This window comes from Anoplophora glabripennis, unplaced genomic scaffold, assembly GCF_000390285.2.
Source record: "Anoplophora glabripennis isolate ALB-LARVAE unplaced genomic scaffold, Agla_2.0 scaffold1068, whole genome shotgun sequence".
NCBI lineage: Eukaryota > Metazoa > Arthropoda > Insecta > Coleoptera > Cerambycidae > Anoplophora > Anoplophora glabripennis.
In genome coordinates, this window is record NW_019421672.1 from 25,343 (window position 1) to 44,795 (window position 19,453).

The window sequence follows — 19,453 nt, forward strand, 5'->3', positions numbered from 1 at the left end:
CCTAAGGGCCACCTTAGCAAAGCGCATCCCAGGCTGCATAGCCGCACTACCCTACCCAACCATACCACACATAAACATGACACTACCCCCGGGGTTTACACAGACGAGCCGGCGAAGCAAGAAGAGCGCCAGAAGAAAGGGCCCTAGCCGGCGGGGCCCAGCCAGGACAAAAGGAGGTCCCACAAAGCGCCTACACCGGCCGCATTTGCGGTCGGGGTAGACGACGGATGGGGCCCACCTACGAAGGCTGTCCAGGCCTACACGAGATGAGGCAGGATAAAGAGCGATAATCCCCCTCGATCCCAAATCATTGAGGCCAATTTCTAGCCATGGAATAATGGCGCGAGTTCACAGTATACTAATCAAATACTGTGCTATGGTGATAGAGATAGATAACCCCATTGTAACCCCTGATTTGTTTGTAGATGAAGTAAATTCTTCATAATTAATCTGATCAAAAAAAATGTATTTGAATTTATTTCTATTTTTTTTAACCTTATACATTAGTGTGGCTGATAAATATAGCCCTGATTTAACAGACAATGAATTTGCAGAATTTGAAGATTTTGAAGTGGAGGATGACATACCTCTTAATGATATATCAGAAAAATCAAGAGATGAAAGTAAAGAAGCTACTCTAGTAATAGATGATCAAGACATAATAATCGATGATGATGATTCAGAATTTGAACATTTTCAAGATAATGAAGAATTTGAAGGTTTTGAAATTAAAGATGAAAAACCTATAGCGGAACCAAAAATAACTATAGCTAAAATACCTATTAACTTTAGGCAAAACTGGGATAGTTATTATTTAGAAATATTAATGATATTGGGTCTTGTAGTATATTTTATAAATTTTGCTACTGGTAAAAGTAAAAATACAAAAATTGCTAATACATGGTTTCAAACACATAGGCAATTGTTAGAAGAAAATTTTTCTTTGGTTGGAGATGACAATTCATTAGATAATAATGAAAATGTACATTTAATTAAAGAGAGTGAAAATATTTTTACTCTTTGGTGTAGTGGAAGAACTTGCTGTGAGGGTATGCTTGTAGAGCTGAAATTGTTAAAGGTAAAATAACTAATTTGTTTTAAATTTTGTTACCTACTTATCTGTATAACAAAATGTTTATGTGAATAATTTATATGATTTTCCTACAGCGTAGGGGGTTATGTGCATGGAAAGTGCCAGATAGTACAACGGCGTGATGTTATTTTCATAGCGCAACGCTCCAGCGCCGTTGTACTATCGGCACTTTCTGTGCACATAACCCCCTACGCTATAGGTCCCATAACGACTCGCATTTGTGATAGAAAATAGTATGTGCAACTCATTCGGAAAAGTTGCCATAGCGCAACTTGGGCGCTTTCCGTCAACTGCGCCCGTGTGGTGCTATTGGCAACTTTTCCTCACTCATTACACAATGTACTATTGTTAATATATTGTTTCTAGTCATTATTTATTTATTTATTCACCTAAATTCTAACTATATTGGTGGCATTTTTTCTAGAGACAAGACTTGGTAGCAATTATATCTGGAATGATGCGACCAGTTTTGGACCAAATTCATATAACTGTGAGGATGAATAAAGAAGATATGGACAGTTTCGTGTTTTGTATAGCATCAAAGAAGACGGCTCAACATCTTTCTAAAGAAATGGCAGACTTAAGTGTATTTTGTCCAGAACGTAAATCTGGAGATAAATTCAACATAAATGCAGGATTTAATGTAATGAGTGAAATTGCTGAAGCTGCTTCTGCTATGTTAGACTCCAAAGTAATAGCCGTTCTGAACAAATTTCAAGAATATGTTGATTACATTCACTTTTCTGATCAATTTTCTGGGCTCAAACAAACAGAAGACAGTGGAACTCTAAAACTTCCAGAGACTGAAAAGGTACATTGATTTAATGTAAATATTACACAATGGAACTCCATATAACTGGCTTCGAATTTGGTCGTAGCAAATCCAAACCCTCCCTAGATAATTAGAAGTCTAGTCCACATATTTTATTAACAACAGAATATATACTTTTTATTTATTATACATTTCTTAACAACACAAAAAAAAAAAGAGAAATAGAGAATGAAAACGGAATTTTACTCATATTCGTTGTTTTTACTGGTAAGGAGATTATCCAGATCAAATAGTCTAATTTTCATATTTCTGTGTCGTTCAGTTTTTAGAAACATATCAATTTACTATCTCTGAGCACTTTTTAAGAGCACTTTAATTTTGGTGTTGTTTTTTAAATGGAAACAACCTTATTAAAAATTATTCTCCAATTTAATTTGTGTCGTATGGCACATGATATTTAGATTTATTTTCAGTTATGAGAGCCTACTTATTTTTTTCATTGACAAATTTACTTTAAAGTCTACCAAATAAACATAAATAAACAAATAAAATGTTTATTAATTTACTGTCTTTATATGGTGTGACTTCTTCCTGTGCTATAAATTATGTAAATCAAATCAAAAGTGTGAAGTATCTTAAACCAACAGAGAAGAACTGAGAAGGAGAATAACTGAGGCGTGTAGGGACATTACTCCTCTAACATTAAAAACAATTTTAAAAGTGTTGGAAAATGATGTAATAATTGTGGAGGTTTGATAGAAATTTAAAAAATTTTGGATTGTCGGCAGTTTTTGTGTATATTTTCATAAAATATATTATTTGCTATTCTTTTTTTTTTTGTTTGTAATTGTAAAATGGTACATTCATTAAAATTAAAAATGATTGGTTAATTCTATTGAACATTTTATTTGTTTAACATAAATGGGGAAAACTAGTAAGTGATTGGCATAATCGAGCAATTTTGATAATCAAATTATTAGTACTAGAGTACTTCTATAATCGAGTGACACTCGAGATATGGGATATTGATCATTTTCATTTTTTCATTTTTCATTCATTTCATTTTTTCATCAAGCAATAACATTAAGCTTTGACAGTAATATTCCTACAAAAATATATAGGCGTTTGATGATACATACACTTACACTCTACCAAAAACCTAGTTTATTTCAAATAATCTTTTATTTTTCTTTTTATTTTATTGTTAAATATTTCTGATTTGCATTCAAGTAGAGTTTGTGATATATTCTTAGCGATGTTAAAATAAATCTCAAGCCCTTTTAGTCTTTTATGAGCTTCTGAAATACTTAAAGTAGTAGTTACAAGTTCCCCTTTTTCAATCTTATCTAGCATTTGATGACTGATTTTATCAGTGCAATCAATAATAGAGATATTCGAATTTTCATTTATTTAGTCATCGTCAATTATTGAGAATATTTATAAATTTATATTACATTTACATATATGACCAGGTATAAACTCTGCTACTCTGTTTATTACCACATAGGATGGAGCTTGCTTAAGTCAAACAAAGTATGTGTGAAGCATAGTTTCCCCTACTTTATGGTTACAATGTCATCCACTAGAAAGATAGGAAATACTCATTGTAGGTACATACAATAAAAGTATATGGCAAATCATAAAAATCTGTCCACAAATTTACTGTGATTTGTTTCTTATATTTATCACATATATTATATTTTAGGTACTAATGTTTGGATTTAATATACTATTAAAAGGAATGACATTGGAGGAGTCCATGATAAAATTGCAACCATTAATGAATATGGTTTTCTATTGTATGGATAAAGTAAAACGCTTTAGGTTATCAAAAGAAGGTATTGTATATATTCTAATTTACTGTGGACAAAGCACCATACTGGTAAAATTCTAAAATTTGTTTTACATTTACCCATTTTCAGTTCAATAAATTGGTCAAGGCAATGATATGTTTTTGTAAATTGGCCAAGAAATTAGAGACAACATAACTAGATCTAATTCATTGTCCAAATTAATTAATTCATTTCCACATCCAACAATACATATCATTTATAGTACCTAGTCGGATATAATAATTAAAATAATTAGAATACAACATAAATAAAAACAAATTAGCAGCAATATAAATAAGATAAATTATATAAAAATATGCAGTCTCAGAATAACGTGTACAACGGAAGACCACAGATTTGTGGACTCAAAATAGACAGATTTACCTATATCTGAAATCGCTTCGTTTGGCCACTAGATGATCTGAAAGTTCATGAAAATTTTTTGAATTTTGTAAATAATTAATACGTGTTATTCGATTTTGATTATTTTTAGGGTGTACACTTTTGCTTTCAATCTACAAATTTTGGTGTTTTACAGTGTTTTTTAAAATTTACAACGTACAAAATTAATGTGGGGTGATAATATCCGTTCATAACTTTTTCCTCTTTCGGGCAATCATCACAACTATTTTTTATTTGATAGGTGATACCATTTGGAAGTTTTTGGGCCTCTTTTAGAATTTTGATTAAATGAGCGGTTTGGTTACAAAAAAATATTTTTTAAATGTATACATTATCTTGCCACCCATATTACAAAGTGCTCGTAGGTTGACTGTAATTTCAGTTTGATCTTTAAATCATTGTACCAGCCAATTCTGTTTTACTAGAAGCGGAATAATAAATATTCACAATGAACATGTGTATGCTCAAGACAATCTACATATTGTCAAAGTGAAACATTATCAGCATGAATTTCATATCAATGTTTGGTTTGAGATCATTGATAGCATTATTATTGACCCTGTTATTCTACCCAATTTTATTTAAAATTTTCGAAAAATCTGAGTTATTGAGAGATGTGTCATTATTACTCAGAGCTAACATGTGATTTATGCACGATGGCACTTTCACTGTAGTATCTGAACCAAAAATTCCCTCGTTGATGGATCGGTAGAGGGGATAATGTTCCTGTTAACTAGCCTGTACGTTCACCAGACTTAACACCTTGCAACTATTATCTTTGGGGCACTCTTAAAACAGGACATGCTTCCACATTTAACACTGAAGTGTTGTGGAGGCATATCCAAAGTACCATAAATGTTAAAAAAAATAAGCCTTTAAAAGGGTGTCCTTTAACTTTCTTTCCCAAATTAACCTTTATTTTAGAAGCAACAGTGGTCTTTTTGAACAGTTTTTATAATAAGTTGTACTAAATTTAATAACCAACTTTGTTACTTTTTTCTCCAGCATTTTATATTGTATTATTATTTTTACGAATTATTTCAATAAAATTAGACATGTAAATAACTAATTCGTTCGATGTGTGTATCCATATCGAAAAATGAAGTAACGTGGTATATCTTATCGTAGTAAACACTCATTAATAATTGGAATCTAAAATTACAATCAACCTACAAAATCAGTGACTACTAGCACTTTGTTAAGTATTGTAATATGAGTGGCAAGATAATGTAGACATTTAAAAAATATTTTTTTGTACCCAAACCACTCATTTAATCAAAATTCTACAAGAGGCCCAAAAACTTCCAAATGGTATCACCTATCAAGTAAAAATAGTTGTCATTATTGCCTGAAAGAGGAAAAAGTTATGAACGGATATTATCACCATACATCAATATTGTAGAAGTTACGTATGAGTATTAAAAAACTGTATAACACCAAAATCTGTGGATTGAAAGCAAAGTCCACACGCCAAAAAAATAATAAAAATTGATTAATACATACATATTTGAGTTAATAATTAAATTTAAACAAATTTCACGAACTTTGAGGCCATCTAGCGGCCAAACGAAGCGATTTCGGATATAGGTGAATTAGTCCAATCTGCCTATTTTGAGTCCACGAATTTGTGGTCTTCTGTTGTACACGTTATTCTGGGACACCCTATATAATACATACAAGGAGTATGCATTAGAGCACAGAAAAACAACAAAAAAATATATTATAAATAAAACACAAATATTTAAAATGGAACTAAAAATAAACTTTTTTGACTAGTTTAGTCCAGGAAATATAGAGTTGGACACGACTTTTTGTTTCGGCAAGCTGAATTTATCACTATAAATGCTAAATGTTATGTACAATAACATATTAGTTTCCACAGTCATAAAAATGGGGGGAAGATGATTTACAGGGTGGTTAATTGTATAATTTTTACGTAAATTAACGTTTTTCGCTTATAACTTTTTTCCGTTCATTTCCACGAGAAAACAGTAAAGTACTTTTTTTTTGTCTTCAAAAGACCTACAAAACTAGCCCTCGAATGTCAAAAAATATTGATTAAATCAAAAGTTATAAACATAAGAAGTTTATTTATGACTTTTGAATTAAACATTTATAAACTGCTTTATTATTACCAGAACGTTTTGGCATCCCATCCTCTCATTCCTTATCACTGTCTAATAACTCGCAAGAAATAGTTTACGAGTTACAACCTTATAAACAAATTAACTAATTTATTAGTCTGGACGATCCCGAGGATCTTCCACAATCGGACTGATTTTTTTCACGGTAGATTTCATAATAATACATTGAAATCTATAATTTTTTTTTAAATTTCAAATTTGCAACCTGGAATTTTTTTTTGTTTTTTAGCCTTAGCTGCAAAATGAAATATACCACGCACGAGCGTGATATAGTTATATATTATTACATATTCGGAAAGTTTATAAAAAGAGCTTTAAGCTTAAAAAAAAAATCATCAAGATTCGTTGAAAAACAACGGAGTTACAGACTGTCAAATATATTATTTTCAAGCAAATTTCCCTTATTTAACGGCAGGACTATGAGTATTATCGTCATTTTCTTTGGACTCGCTGTCGTTCGCTTCCTTCACTCTTCCGCCGCCCCATGGCTTGCCGAAAATCAAGCGACCCACTGACTTGACAATATTTCTTATGCACTTAACATACTTCCACAAATAAAATATTTTTACCTGGGAAAGTACTTGGGTTGCTGGTTATGACAGTATTTTTTTCTTGCCGCTACCAACCTAATTTGTTTAACAATCGGCCGTCAACTTTGACACTCGGAGTTACAACACCGTTGTTTTTCAACGAATCTTGACGATTTTTTTTTTTAACTTAAAGCTCTTTTCATAAGTTTTCCGAATATGTAATAATATATAACTATATCACGCTAGTGCGTCATATATTTCATTTTGCACCTAAGGCTACAAAATAAAAAAAAATGATAGATTTTAACGTATTATTATGAAATCTATCTTGAAAAAAATCAGTGCGATTGTGGAAGATCTTCAGGATCATCCAGACTAATAATTAGTTAATTTGTTTATAAGGCCATAACTTGTAAACTGTTCAACTTACCGATTCCAGATTTCGTGTGAGTTATTTGACAGTGATAAGGAATGGGAGGATGCGATACAAAAACATTCTGGTAATAATAACGCAGTTTATAAATGTTTAATTCAAAAGTCATGAATAAACTTCTTCTGTTTATAACTTTTGATCTAATCAATATTTTTTGACGTTCGAGGGCTAGTTTTGTAGGTCTTTTGAAGACGAAAAAAAAGTACTTTACTGTTTTCTCGTGGAAATGAACGGAAAAAAGTTATAAGCGAAAAACGTTAATTTACGTAAAAATTATACAATTAACCACCCTGTAAACCATCTTCCCCCCATTTTTATGACTGTGGAAACTAATATGTTATTATATATAATATTTAGCATCTATAGTGATAAATTCAGCTTGCCGAAACAAAAAGTCGCAAAATGGTCATTTCCCAGCTTATTTTCCTGGCCTAAGTTACTATGGTACTAATACCAATTATAACGTCTAGAATTTTAACACTTATTTTTATTTTAAACATTTAAAAAATGGGTTACTTATACAGGTAAACCAAAACCATTTGAACTCTAAAGTTGCGCAGTGGCAAAATAGTGGAGTGAGGACACCATTCCTATGAGTTTATTTGTTCCTCTTTGATTTCTGCATTTCAGGGCTCAAGTGGAATTGTGCAGTTGTTCATATGTTATGTGTTTGTCATTCCAGTTCTGTTAGTATGACATGTTATAATTCTATTGTGGTTTGTGGTTTGGACTTACCTTTAATGATTTTTATTTTCAAAATTGTATTGATCAATTTATTGTAGAAAAAGGCACCAAAAATGTAGCAAATGTGAAAACCCATTTAAAAGTACATCCATGACACATTATCTTCAGATTATGAAATGATGACCTACAGTGTGTCCCAGAAGTAACGCAAAAAATTTGTATTTTCTTTTGTGTTGCGTTTTCACAAAAACGCTAAAACACGTCAATTAGTAAATAGGAATTATCGTTTTGCCACGTTGTTTAAACCTTTTTTGGGCTGTTTCATAAACCTATGATATCAACATTTTTTTTAAATAGCACTACCTAATTTTTTAAGCATAAATGGATAGCCCTTTTGAAGGGACATGCTTTGATATAGGGTTTGGCCTATTTTACTTTGACAGGTGCGTAAAAAGCCAACGATTGGAATGGACATGGTTTGAAATAACAATAAAAGTAGGTATCACAAACTGATGCGAGAACAGTGCCACAGCAAAAAATGTGTATTGGTTGATTGTAGGTACATGTTTTTATGTAGATTGGGTAGGTTCACCCGATCACAGCGGCTAGGCATTGTTTTGAAGACGACAGTTAGCAAATGCAATAGTGCCTCATATTTATCATTGTGACAGTTATAAATACCATAACTTTACAATACAGTGGTGTTGTGTTTAAGTGAGAAACAAAGAATTGAAATCCTAATTATGGTTGCATATGGAGATAGGATCCGTAGTTATGATGAAGTATGTCAATTATTCAATGCCAAGTATCTAGAACAACCAATACCTCCGTCTACAGTATGCAAATTGGTACGCAAATTTGGAGACGCTGGACATGTTAGAGATCTGTCTAGATCCGGAAAGCAACGACAGTGACTGAAAACGATAGGCAAAATGTTATTTTTAGCTGTCACTGAAAATCCACACATTGCCGTTCGTCCTATCGCCGAAAACGCCAACATATCAATACATAAAAACATGTACCTACAATCAACCAAAACACAAAACATCTACAAATTCCTATTTTTTGCTGTGGCACTGTTCTCGCATCAGTTTGTAATATCTACTTTTGTTGTTATTTTAAGCCATGTCCATTCCAATTGTTGACTTTTTTTGCTTCTGTCAAAGTAAAGTAGGCCAAACCCTATATCGACGCTTCCCATCAAAAGGGCTATCCATTTATGCTTAAAAAATTAGGTACTGCTATTTAAAAAAAATGTCGATGACGTCATAGGTTTATGAAACATAGTGCAAAAAAGGTATAAGCAACGTGACAAAACAACAATTCCTATTTACTAATTGACGTGTTTTAGCGTTTTTGTGAAAACTTAACACAAAATAAAATACGAATTTTTTGCGTTACTTCTGGGACGCACTGTATACATACATCTTAGAAACAACTCACTATTTGTTCTACAATTAAATTTTACATTATAAGTTTGAGTTTTTTTATATCCAAATCAAAGTATCCGAGTTATACAAAAGTTTGTTAATTTAAAACGCTTTTGTAATATTTTATAAAAAATGTGGCAATGATAATTATTATGAGGTTTAAATTTACAAAAATTAATATTAAAAGTGATGGAATTTATGGGGAAGTATGGACAAAGAAAGTGGGACTTTTATCAGTGGTTTAAATAACAACGCTTAGGGTCAAGAGTTGTCATCGTACTGCGGTTTTTATTTTACGCTGTTACTAACAATACAAAAAGTAGAGCTGTACACAATAAGAGCTGTTGCGGAGAGATGGCGCTAGTGGTAAACACAGTTTATTATTGTTTTTACATCTATCACTAACACCCCCACTAGATAAAAAATAATAACATTATTTTGTAACATCTATAATACCTAAACTTTTACAGAATGTATCATGCTTAGCAAAACTTAAACTTTTAGTCAAAATGTCAGCAGGCATGTCATTAGTTTGTAAATATTTTATGTTAATAAAATTATTAGAAACAGCCTCCCTGACAAAATGAAACCTAATATCAATATGTTTCGCTCGCTTGTGGAATGCAGGGTTTATGCATAATTTCTGTGCGCGCTGATTATCATTAAAAACTGTAATACATTCAGTATTTCCTACATATTCTCCAAAAACATTGTATAGATAAATAGCTTCCTTAGAGGCTTCTGATATGGCTACATACTCAGCCTCGGTACTCGAAAGAGCTACTGATGTCTGTTTTCTACATTCCCATGATACTAAAGAATTTGAAAGTCTGAAGCAAAAACCTGTAAAGGATTTTCTGTCAATTACATTTGCAGCCCAATCTGCATCAACAAAACCCTCCAGCTTCAAGGTTTCTGTTTTAGTAAACATTAAACCACGACTCTTAGTACCTTTTAAATAGCGCAACACCCTTTTGGCACATTTCCAATGCGATTCATCGAAACAATTGTTAAATTGACTTTAATAACTAATACAAAAAGAAATATCTGGTCTCGTAAGCACGGCCAAGTACATCAAAGCTCCTAATAGCTTGATAAGGAAATTTAGTGTCATTCTGAATTTCACTTTTAGTTAGCTTTAAGTTAGTTTCCATGGGCGTGCTTACGGGCTTACACTCCGTCATGTTAAAACGCAATAGCAATTCGTCAACATATTGCTCTTGATCTAAAGTTATTGACATTTTTCTTTGATCAATTTTGACTCTCATGCCCAAACAATATTTCATTTCACCTAAATCTTTTATTTCAAATTTTGAATTCAATTCCTTTTTCAAATAATTTTTTTCGGCATTAGAGTTGGAAAATCAGTTTGGCAGGCGTACGTCACGTAGTTGTCAAAGTTTGTGGGTTTCTTTCTGTCTACTAGATCTCCTAATCGTTTCAGGTTGTTCCGCAGTATCATCCAACATGCCTTGCGAAGATGATGATGTATTACTATCAACCAAGTCTTCCTGTGGGTTATATTCATGCGAGTTGTCCGAAAACTATTCACTTTGTTCAATGAGGCTACTGTTTTCGCTCACATACATCCCCCACTGAAGTTGATATTTCTTCACAGTCATCATTTTCTAAGGTCAAATCAAAAAGCTCTGGGCTTTTTGGTGTTTTTTCATTGATTATGACATCATGGCTTACAACGATCGACTTTGTCACTGGATCAAATAACCTATAGCCTTTTATATTTTCACAGAAGCCAACGAATATCATTTTTTGAGATTTTTTATCAAGTTTCCGCCTTTTTCAGAAGGTATTAACATCATAACCTCACTGCCAAAAATTCTAATGTTACTCACATCTGGTTGTTTTTGTGACCATAATTCATAAGGTGTCTTGCTTAGACCCGATGCAATTGATCTGTTTCTTAGATACACAGCTGTGTTCACCGCCTCAGCCCAAAAACTCTTGTCAAGTCCTGCATCAAAGAGTAGGCAACGAGTTTTCTCTACGAGTGTTCGATTCATCCTTTCACTCATACCGTTCTGTTGTGGCGTATAGGGATTCGTTTTTTGATGAGTAATTCCATTTTCTGTTAAGAACTTTTCAAATAATATACTGCAAAACGTCTCCATTATCTGACCGAAAAAATTTTATTTTGGAATTCGTTTGATTTTCAGCCGTTATTTTAAATTCCTTAAAATATTCTAGGGCTTGGTTCTTATGTTTTAGAAAATAAACAAATGCCATTCTACTGAAATCATCCACCAAGATTATGTAATATCTTGATCCGCCTAGCGAACTAATCTCCATTGGCCCGCACAAATCAGCATGAACAACTTCTAATAACTGCGTGGCACGTGAACCTTTATGTGTGAAGGGCATTCTACACTGCTTTACTTCACAGCACACTTGGCATGCCTGCTTACTGTTAAAGTTGTCTAGACACTCCATACCACTTACTACATTTTTCGTAAGAGAAAGGTCTTTATAATTTGTATGTCCAAATCGCCTATGCCATACATTTGGACTTACCACACTGCCTACAAAGTGTTCTTCTGGCTCCTTTAGGTTCAGCTTGTACAAATTGTTTTTCAAGTCAGCTGTTGCAACCAGTTGATTCGAACTGTTATATATATGGCAACAATTTCTACTAAAAGCAACTTCGTTTCCATTTTTTGTTAGTTGTCCAACAGATTATTATCTGTTGGTTGTTAGATTCGGCACATATAGAATGTCCTTCACAACAATGTCGATTGACATTTCGTCGGCTACTGTTGTCATATTCACTTGTCCTGAGTATTCAACCATCAGCTTTTCGTTATTAGCTACAATTATTTCACTGACATGGGATTTTCTTTTATTTACTAACCAATCTTTCCTGCAGGTTACATGGTTACTTGCAGCAGAATCAATATACCAATCACTAATGTCAAAATCACCATTAAGAAAAATCGCCCTAAAGGCATTAGTTTTATTTTCTTTTTTATTCTGTTCAAAACTGGGGCATTTATTTTGGAAATGGCCTGTTTGTTTATATTTGTAACATATTATGTTACTCCGGTCTTTCTTCTTGCCACTACTTGTGTCACCTCGTGGCTTTCTTTTGAACTTACTTGCAAAAGCTTTTGCACCGCTTACATTGCCATCTGCCTCCATGTCGAGGAGTTTCGTTTTGATTTCATCTGCGGTCACTGCAATTCCCGAATGTTCAATGGCCATTATCATTGGTGCAAACCTCTCTGGGAGTCCCGCCAATAAAAGTGAACCAATCCATTCTTCACTGATCTTGAATCCTGTTCTGTCCAATTTTCTGGAAGTTTCGATTACTTGCGTAACGTATGCTTCCATTGAACTACAATTTTCATAACGTAAGGAAATGAGAGTACGCAAAAGGCCTATTTTTCGTGTAAATCCACTATCCTCGTACATATTCTTCAGAGTATCCCAAACATCTTTGCACTACTGTTTCTCTCTGACATGTACAAAAATGGACGTATCCAACGTTAAAATTAACTTTGCCTTAGCTCTGGCTATTAAACCCGTATCAGTCTCTGTACCATCAAGACATTTGCAAAGTCCTTCCAACACGAAAACGTTTTCAACTGCGAAGCACCATTCTGTGTAGTTTTCGCGACCAAGTAGTCTCGGTACACTGGTAAGGTAATTGACCGCCATTTTCTGCTGGCACACAATCCCTATCTTCTCAAATATTTCTTGTTTTTAAACTATAAAACGCACTTATTGTCCATGGGCAACTGAGCACATAACCTGATGGAATTTATGGGGAAGTATGGACAAAGAAAGTGGGACTTTTATCAGTGGTTTAAATAACAACGCTTAGGGTCGAGAGTTGTCATCGTACTGCGGTTTTTATTTTACGCTGTTACTAACAATACAAAAAGTAGTTTACGCTGTTACTAACAATACAAAAAGTAGAGCTGTACACAATAAGAGCTGTTGCGGAGAGATGGCGCTAGTGGTAAACACAGTTTATTATTGTCTTTGCAGTTACTACTAACAAAAAGAACATACAATAGTTCTTTGATGAACAAAAAATGTTTACATAACATCCAGATGAGTTCGTTAAAATATTTTGCATACATTTTTCAGTACAAATTGCTAAAGTATAAATTATTGGTGGCATTAGCATGACATATTTTGACTTTGGCTAATAATTATGTCATTCTAATCAATTTATCAGGACATTTTATGTTGCGATTGTTATTTCCAAGGGAATAAATACAAATTAATACAGTATTTCCATGACTATTTTTAGTTGTATTAGTAATTTAAATGCATTACAAGAAATTGTGTAAATCATGGACATTAGATATAAAGGACAAGAGAGTCCGTCTAATTGTTGACATTGCTCACAGATTTAGGAGAAGTTAAGCCATCTGCAGCCAGGGGGCAGCAGGATCAACATCGTCCGATCGAAGAAAAGGTGCCTCAAAAAGAGGTAATTCTTTACTTAAACTGTAATAATAGGATAACAAAAGTGGTAAATGTAATAAAAAATCCTGATATTCTACAAACATCAAGATTAGCGAGCAGGTGTCAGCCAGTAATAGAAAGGATCAAGTGGTTATCAAATGAATAAAATATAGGATGATTTTAAAGATAGAGTTTAATTCATTTAATCCAACATAGAACAAATTTTTCAAATAAAAAATAATGGGAAAGACATGTAATTCTAGTACTATTAAATAGATTCCAACAAAATTATTATTAAAAATATTTTGAATTAATTACATTATAGTGTAGTAATCATGGTCTTTTTGTTTTCACAAATAATTTACACAATAATGCAACGTTCTGTAAAAATAGTGGTGATTTAGATGTCACACAGTTACTACCTTATTTTGGTGTTTGAAATGGTACGTATTTACAGTACTGTTAAATTAATTGATATATTATTAGTATACAGTGTCACAAAAATGCTACCATAATATTGCGTTTGTATGCCAACCATATTTCTGTTGTTCAAAGAACTTCAGAAACATTACACCTACAGGAAAAATTTGATGAACATTCTGGAGGGCCTAGGCTATCCAGAATGCTACAGTCGAAGATATGTTAAATATTGAACAATGCTAGATGTGTCATACTGAAGTGCGGACTATTTGACGTAAGAATGAACTTTATCCATATCATATGCACCAAATTTGAGCACATCAAGACAATCCTACAGTTTTGTGAATAGCTGTTACAAAAAACTGTGCATGATACACATTTTACTAAATTTGAACAGATGAGACAACATTTACTCACATGAAGTAAATGGCTACAGTATTTACTTTAAATGTTTAGGCTGTAATAATTAGGAGTATACGGTGCTATTTCTTTAAAGCCTGACATAGGCCAACTTTTTTATTTGAAGTAATAGACTAGTACGTCCAAATGCAAAGTTGTAGGAAATAACTTGATCAAGAAAAATTTACAAATAATTATTTCAGGTGTTGCCAGATTTCTGCAGCAGCTACTAAAATGATATTTTTTTAAATGGCAACACCATATTTCTTTAACATAATTTGACAAACCTTCAAATTCTAAATAAAAAATGTTATGTCACATTTCTTTATTGGAGTAGCTATTTTAGAACAATCAGCAAAAACAATGAAAATAATCTGTAGTCGGCAGGAACTAAAAGAAGCTAACAGCAATAGTAGGTCTTGGAAATTAAAAAAAATTGTGTTGTTTTAAAGAAGCCATCATTATTGTACTGTCATTGTGTTATTTGACAAATGTTGTATTTGAATGTGTATAAAAAATAAGATAAATCAGTTATTTTCACAAGAGAAAGTTGAATTAATTTTTCTTCATGTTGGTGGCTTAAGTTTACGCAATGCGTACACTGGATTCCATGCAAGACATCCTGATAAGCCTTAACCAAATCTGGAGTTTTTAAGAAATAACTTAGTAAAACTAAAAACAACTGGTAGTGTGTGCCCAAGGATCTGCAAAAGGCTGAAAATGATCTTAACTTAATTAAAACATTATTTTTATACACATTCAAATACAGCTATATAGCTTTCAAATAACACGACAGCACAATAATGATGGCTCCTTTTAAACAACACAATTTTTGTTTAATATCCAAGGCCTACTATTGCTATGTTAGCTTCTTTTAGTTCGTGCCAACTGCAGGTTACTTTTGTTGTTTTTGCTGATTGCTCTAAAACTGCTACTCCAATAAAGAAATGTGACAGAACATTTTTTATTTAGATTTGAAGGTTTGTCAAAGTATTATTATAATAATAATAATAATAATAATAATAATAATCTTTATTTGAAATGGGAAACATCCTAATATACAAAAATTTTTGTTGTCAACAATTTTGACTCCATGCAACTTTTTATAATGCAATAAAATTAAACTAAATAAGCTACATTGAAAACTAGTTAAACATTATACCGGAGAACAGTGTGAAAACAAACTTACATCATTACAACAAAGTCCTCCGCCGCGTCTGTCTGTCTGTCTGTTTGCGATAAACTCAAAAACTACTGCACCAATTTTCATGCTGTTTTCACTAGTGGATAGGGTGGTTCTCGAGGAAGGTTTTAGTATATAATTTGTTAAGTTTTTGTATACATTAACGATATTTGTTGGAGGTGTTGGAAAAAAATAAGCCGTCTGGGAGCTTTCAATGAAAACGCTGCCTAAACACTTTGAGATATAATAAAATAATGTATGGTGGAATTGTTTATCTTATATAGCTCTACAGAAAAGAACGCGATGGCATATGTCTATATCTTAAAGATAACATACTATATCCATTTTAATACTTTAAAAAATGGGCAATTATAAAGCGGTAACTGGAAAGCTATTTACACAAATACGGTATTAATCCTTATCATTTTAAATAAGTTACAGGCTTCAAGCATTCCATGCACATTATTTTACTCTTTTACACCATATAATTTAAATGAATATCTTAGGAGTAATCGCAAAAAAAATTACGGATGCGAGAATAAAATTCAAGCGCCTCGCTTCGCTTGATGCAATCGCCGACCCTCCCCCCCGCACCGTCTTGCCTACTGTTTAACTAATAAGCCGAACGATAACGCGCGCGTGATCCTTTAATAAACTGACTTGGAGCGAATGGAGGTGACGACTGACGACTGTGTTTTCTTTCTGGGTGTTGTTGAAAAGTTATAATTGCGTTCGACATTTTAAGGTAACATTTTTGTTTTGTATTTGTTGTCTTTAGGTAGTCGGAACATACATAGATACTTGCAAACATACTTTTATTTCATTGAGTTTTAATAATTTGTTTGTTTTTTTCTTATTGTGAATCATTTAAAACTTCATAGTCGCATTTTTGTTTCGTATTTGTTTTCTTTAAGTAGATACCAAACTACTTACTTATTAATTAAAATTGATAGTCCTGAACATAGGTACTTTAATTTAATTCGTTTTGTTTTCACATTGTTGGTAATTACCTATATTGTTTTAAATTTAAAGGTTTTGCATTTTTAGTTTTGAGTTTGTTTGTTGTCTTTAGGTATATAGATATATCGTGAATTATTTTAAAATTAATATTAGGGTCACATTAAATGAAAGATGATTGATTTTTTGTTTGTCACAATTTAACTTAAAAACTAAACCAATTTTACCGAAAGCTACATCTCCTCGGAGTAACATAGGCTATTTTATATTTGCCCGTGCGAAGCCGGGGCGGGTTGCTAGTTACTAATAAATCGACTTATCATACTCTAACATTTTCTTTTTAAATTCCCTCAATGCCACAACATTCATGATATCATTTTTCAATCTGTTGTACTGATCAAGACCTTTATATAACAACGTATTTCTGGTCTGACTTAAGGCATGCCTTGGTATATACAAATTATTATTAAATCTTGTATTATACTGATGAAGCTCATTCGCATAAACTATATACCTCTGAAGGTAATGAGGGACCAAGTCATTAATTATTTTAAAAACATATATCATAGCCATAAACAGCAATCTATTCCTAACACAGATCCACTGCAGAGATGACAACATAAGTCGTATAGGGGTATGTCTGCTACATCTGATAATAATTTTCATTCCTCTGTTTTGTAATTTTTGTAGAGCTCCAATTTTAAAGACCGTATGGCAACACTGTATGTTAAAAAAATACGGTGTTGCCATTTAAAAAAATCGTTTTAGTAGCTACTGCAGAAATCTGGCAACACCGCAAAGAATTATTTGTAAATTTTTCTTAGTCAAGTTATTTCCTACAACTTTGCATTTGGAAGTACTAGTCTATGACTTCAAATAAAAAAGTTGGCCTATGTCAGGTTTTTAAAAAATAGCACTATATAATACTGGCTCATTTATACTACTAGACTGGCTTAAAGTATTTACATTTTTTGTAATATAACTTGCCTAAACTACTTGAGGCTGTGCCCATAAATGTATGACAATCCACGTGCTTTTTACCATAATGCTCTACATCATTTTAGATATGAAGCTCCGTATTCCCTAAATAAGACAGAAGTGAATAGAGTGGGTGTAAATCCATAAATATTTTGGGAAAAATGATATTGTTAACAGCATGCACCGAGTCGTGAATAAGGCAAGCGATAGTTTATGTGAATGAAAACAATGGTGACAACTTCGCACATCTTCTTTAGGCAGATCCATACTTATCGAAATTAAAAGTAAAAATTTTTGATTTTCATTATTTTTGATTTTCAAAAATAATGTAATTTGAAAAGTGTTCTTAATTTCTTCAGTTCTATATCGTGTTAAAAATTAAAACTCCAACTTAAAAATCACCCCATATATTCTGCTATTTTATGATGACTTTTTTCTGTTTGTACTTTCCAATGCCAAGATAATTTCTTGTAATATGTAATATGTATGTTTATTAATTTTTTTTTTTTTTTTGTAAATTTGAACCTCAATATGGTTTGTCAATTTATATTACATGAATGACATTAAAAAATATATGTTATGCATTTTAAAATGAAATTTCAAAAAGTTTTGCTTTATGGTGCTGTTTTCATGTCACCACCGTTACTGTATAGTCTTTTTCAAAGTAGTATTTGAATTGTAGGAAAGACAAAGGCTGATAAAAATCGACAGAGGGTGGAAGAAGCATTTTTAAAATCAACACATCAGGCTAGGGCTGAAGCTGCTGCAGCTAGACGTGAAGAAAAGAGACGTCAGGAGAAGGAAAAAGTAATGGCTGATGAAGATCCAGAACGGCAAAGACGATGGGAATTGAAAGAAGAAAAACGTCAAGCCAAAAAACGTGCTCCAAAAATGAAACAACTGAAAGTGAAGGCATTGTAATCTGTAATTATGTTTTGAATCATTAGAATTTTACATCTTAAAAAAATTCATTTCACTACAAAATGTAATTATTTGGAGTCAGTTTATGAATCTTTCGTTAATAAAAGAATTTGCAAATATTAAATATAAGAATATGTATTTAAGATATCTGTAACTTTGTCAAAAAATTGAAAGTAAATATGAATATATCATGTTTTGCAATCCAATTTGTTTTAATAACCATAATGAATAAAGGATAAATTCTACCTAATATAAACCCTACTTAACAACCCTTAAAATGTAATGTGATGTGTAATTGTGATCATGTACAGAGCCTTCATAAATGATTACAAGCCACGTGACCAGTAATTTTGTTTCGAATAGCAGTTTTTTTTTTTAAATTTCGTTAAAATTAAAAAAGATCAAGATTATATTAAAGCACAGTATTGCTTCATCGGTTGTGATTGTGTAATTTTTCACAAGATTCTATTCAATGAATCAGCGATCGCGTTATCTTGGGCATAAGATGTACTGGCCATTGTTCATTGGAAACGAATAATTAGTATTGGTGACGGCAAGGTACGATATTAGGGAAAGTATAGGCCCTAGAACTTCGGGAAAAAATTTTTGATTAATAAATTGACCAAGAGAAATCGCTGGAAATAGTTTTTAAGCTCATAGCTCGGCCACTAGGAGGCGCAATCTATATACCAAAACAAGTGTTGAATTTTTCTCAGAAATGTTTCCTGTTCGGGTACATTAAATAGTACAAATATGGATAGCCGGATTCATTGCGCATAACTTTTGTTACTGACATTTTGTTCTATCTCTCAACAGAAAGGGTGGGGGAACCCTAATGTCTGAT

The 19,453-nt window shown here is 32.4% G+C and overlaps 1 protein-coding gene across 1 annotated transcript; it reads left to right on the top strand.

Annotated features, from left to right (window-relative positions):
- Window positions 1-383: 383 nt before the first annotated feature.
- On the top strand, window positions 384-18,810 carry LOC108913867 (coiled-coil domain-containing protein 47). Its single transcript, XM_018719508.1, has 4 exons — window positions 384-1,078; window positions 1,518-1,904; window positions 3,571-3,703; window positions 18,371-18,810. The coding sequence occupies exons 1-4, from the start codon at window positions 464-466 to the stop codon at window positions 18,607-18,609; spliced, it is 1,374 nt and encodes a 457-aa protein (XP_018575024.1). The 5' UTR covers window positions 384-463; the 3' UTR covers window positions 18,610-18,810.
- Window positions 18,811-19,453: the final 643 nt, after the last annotated feature.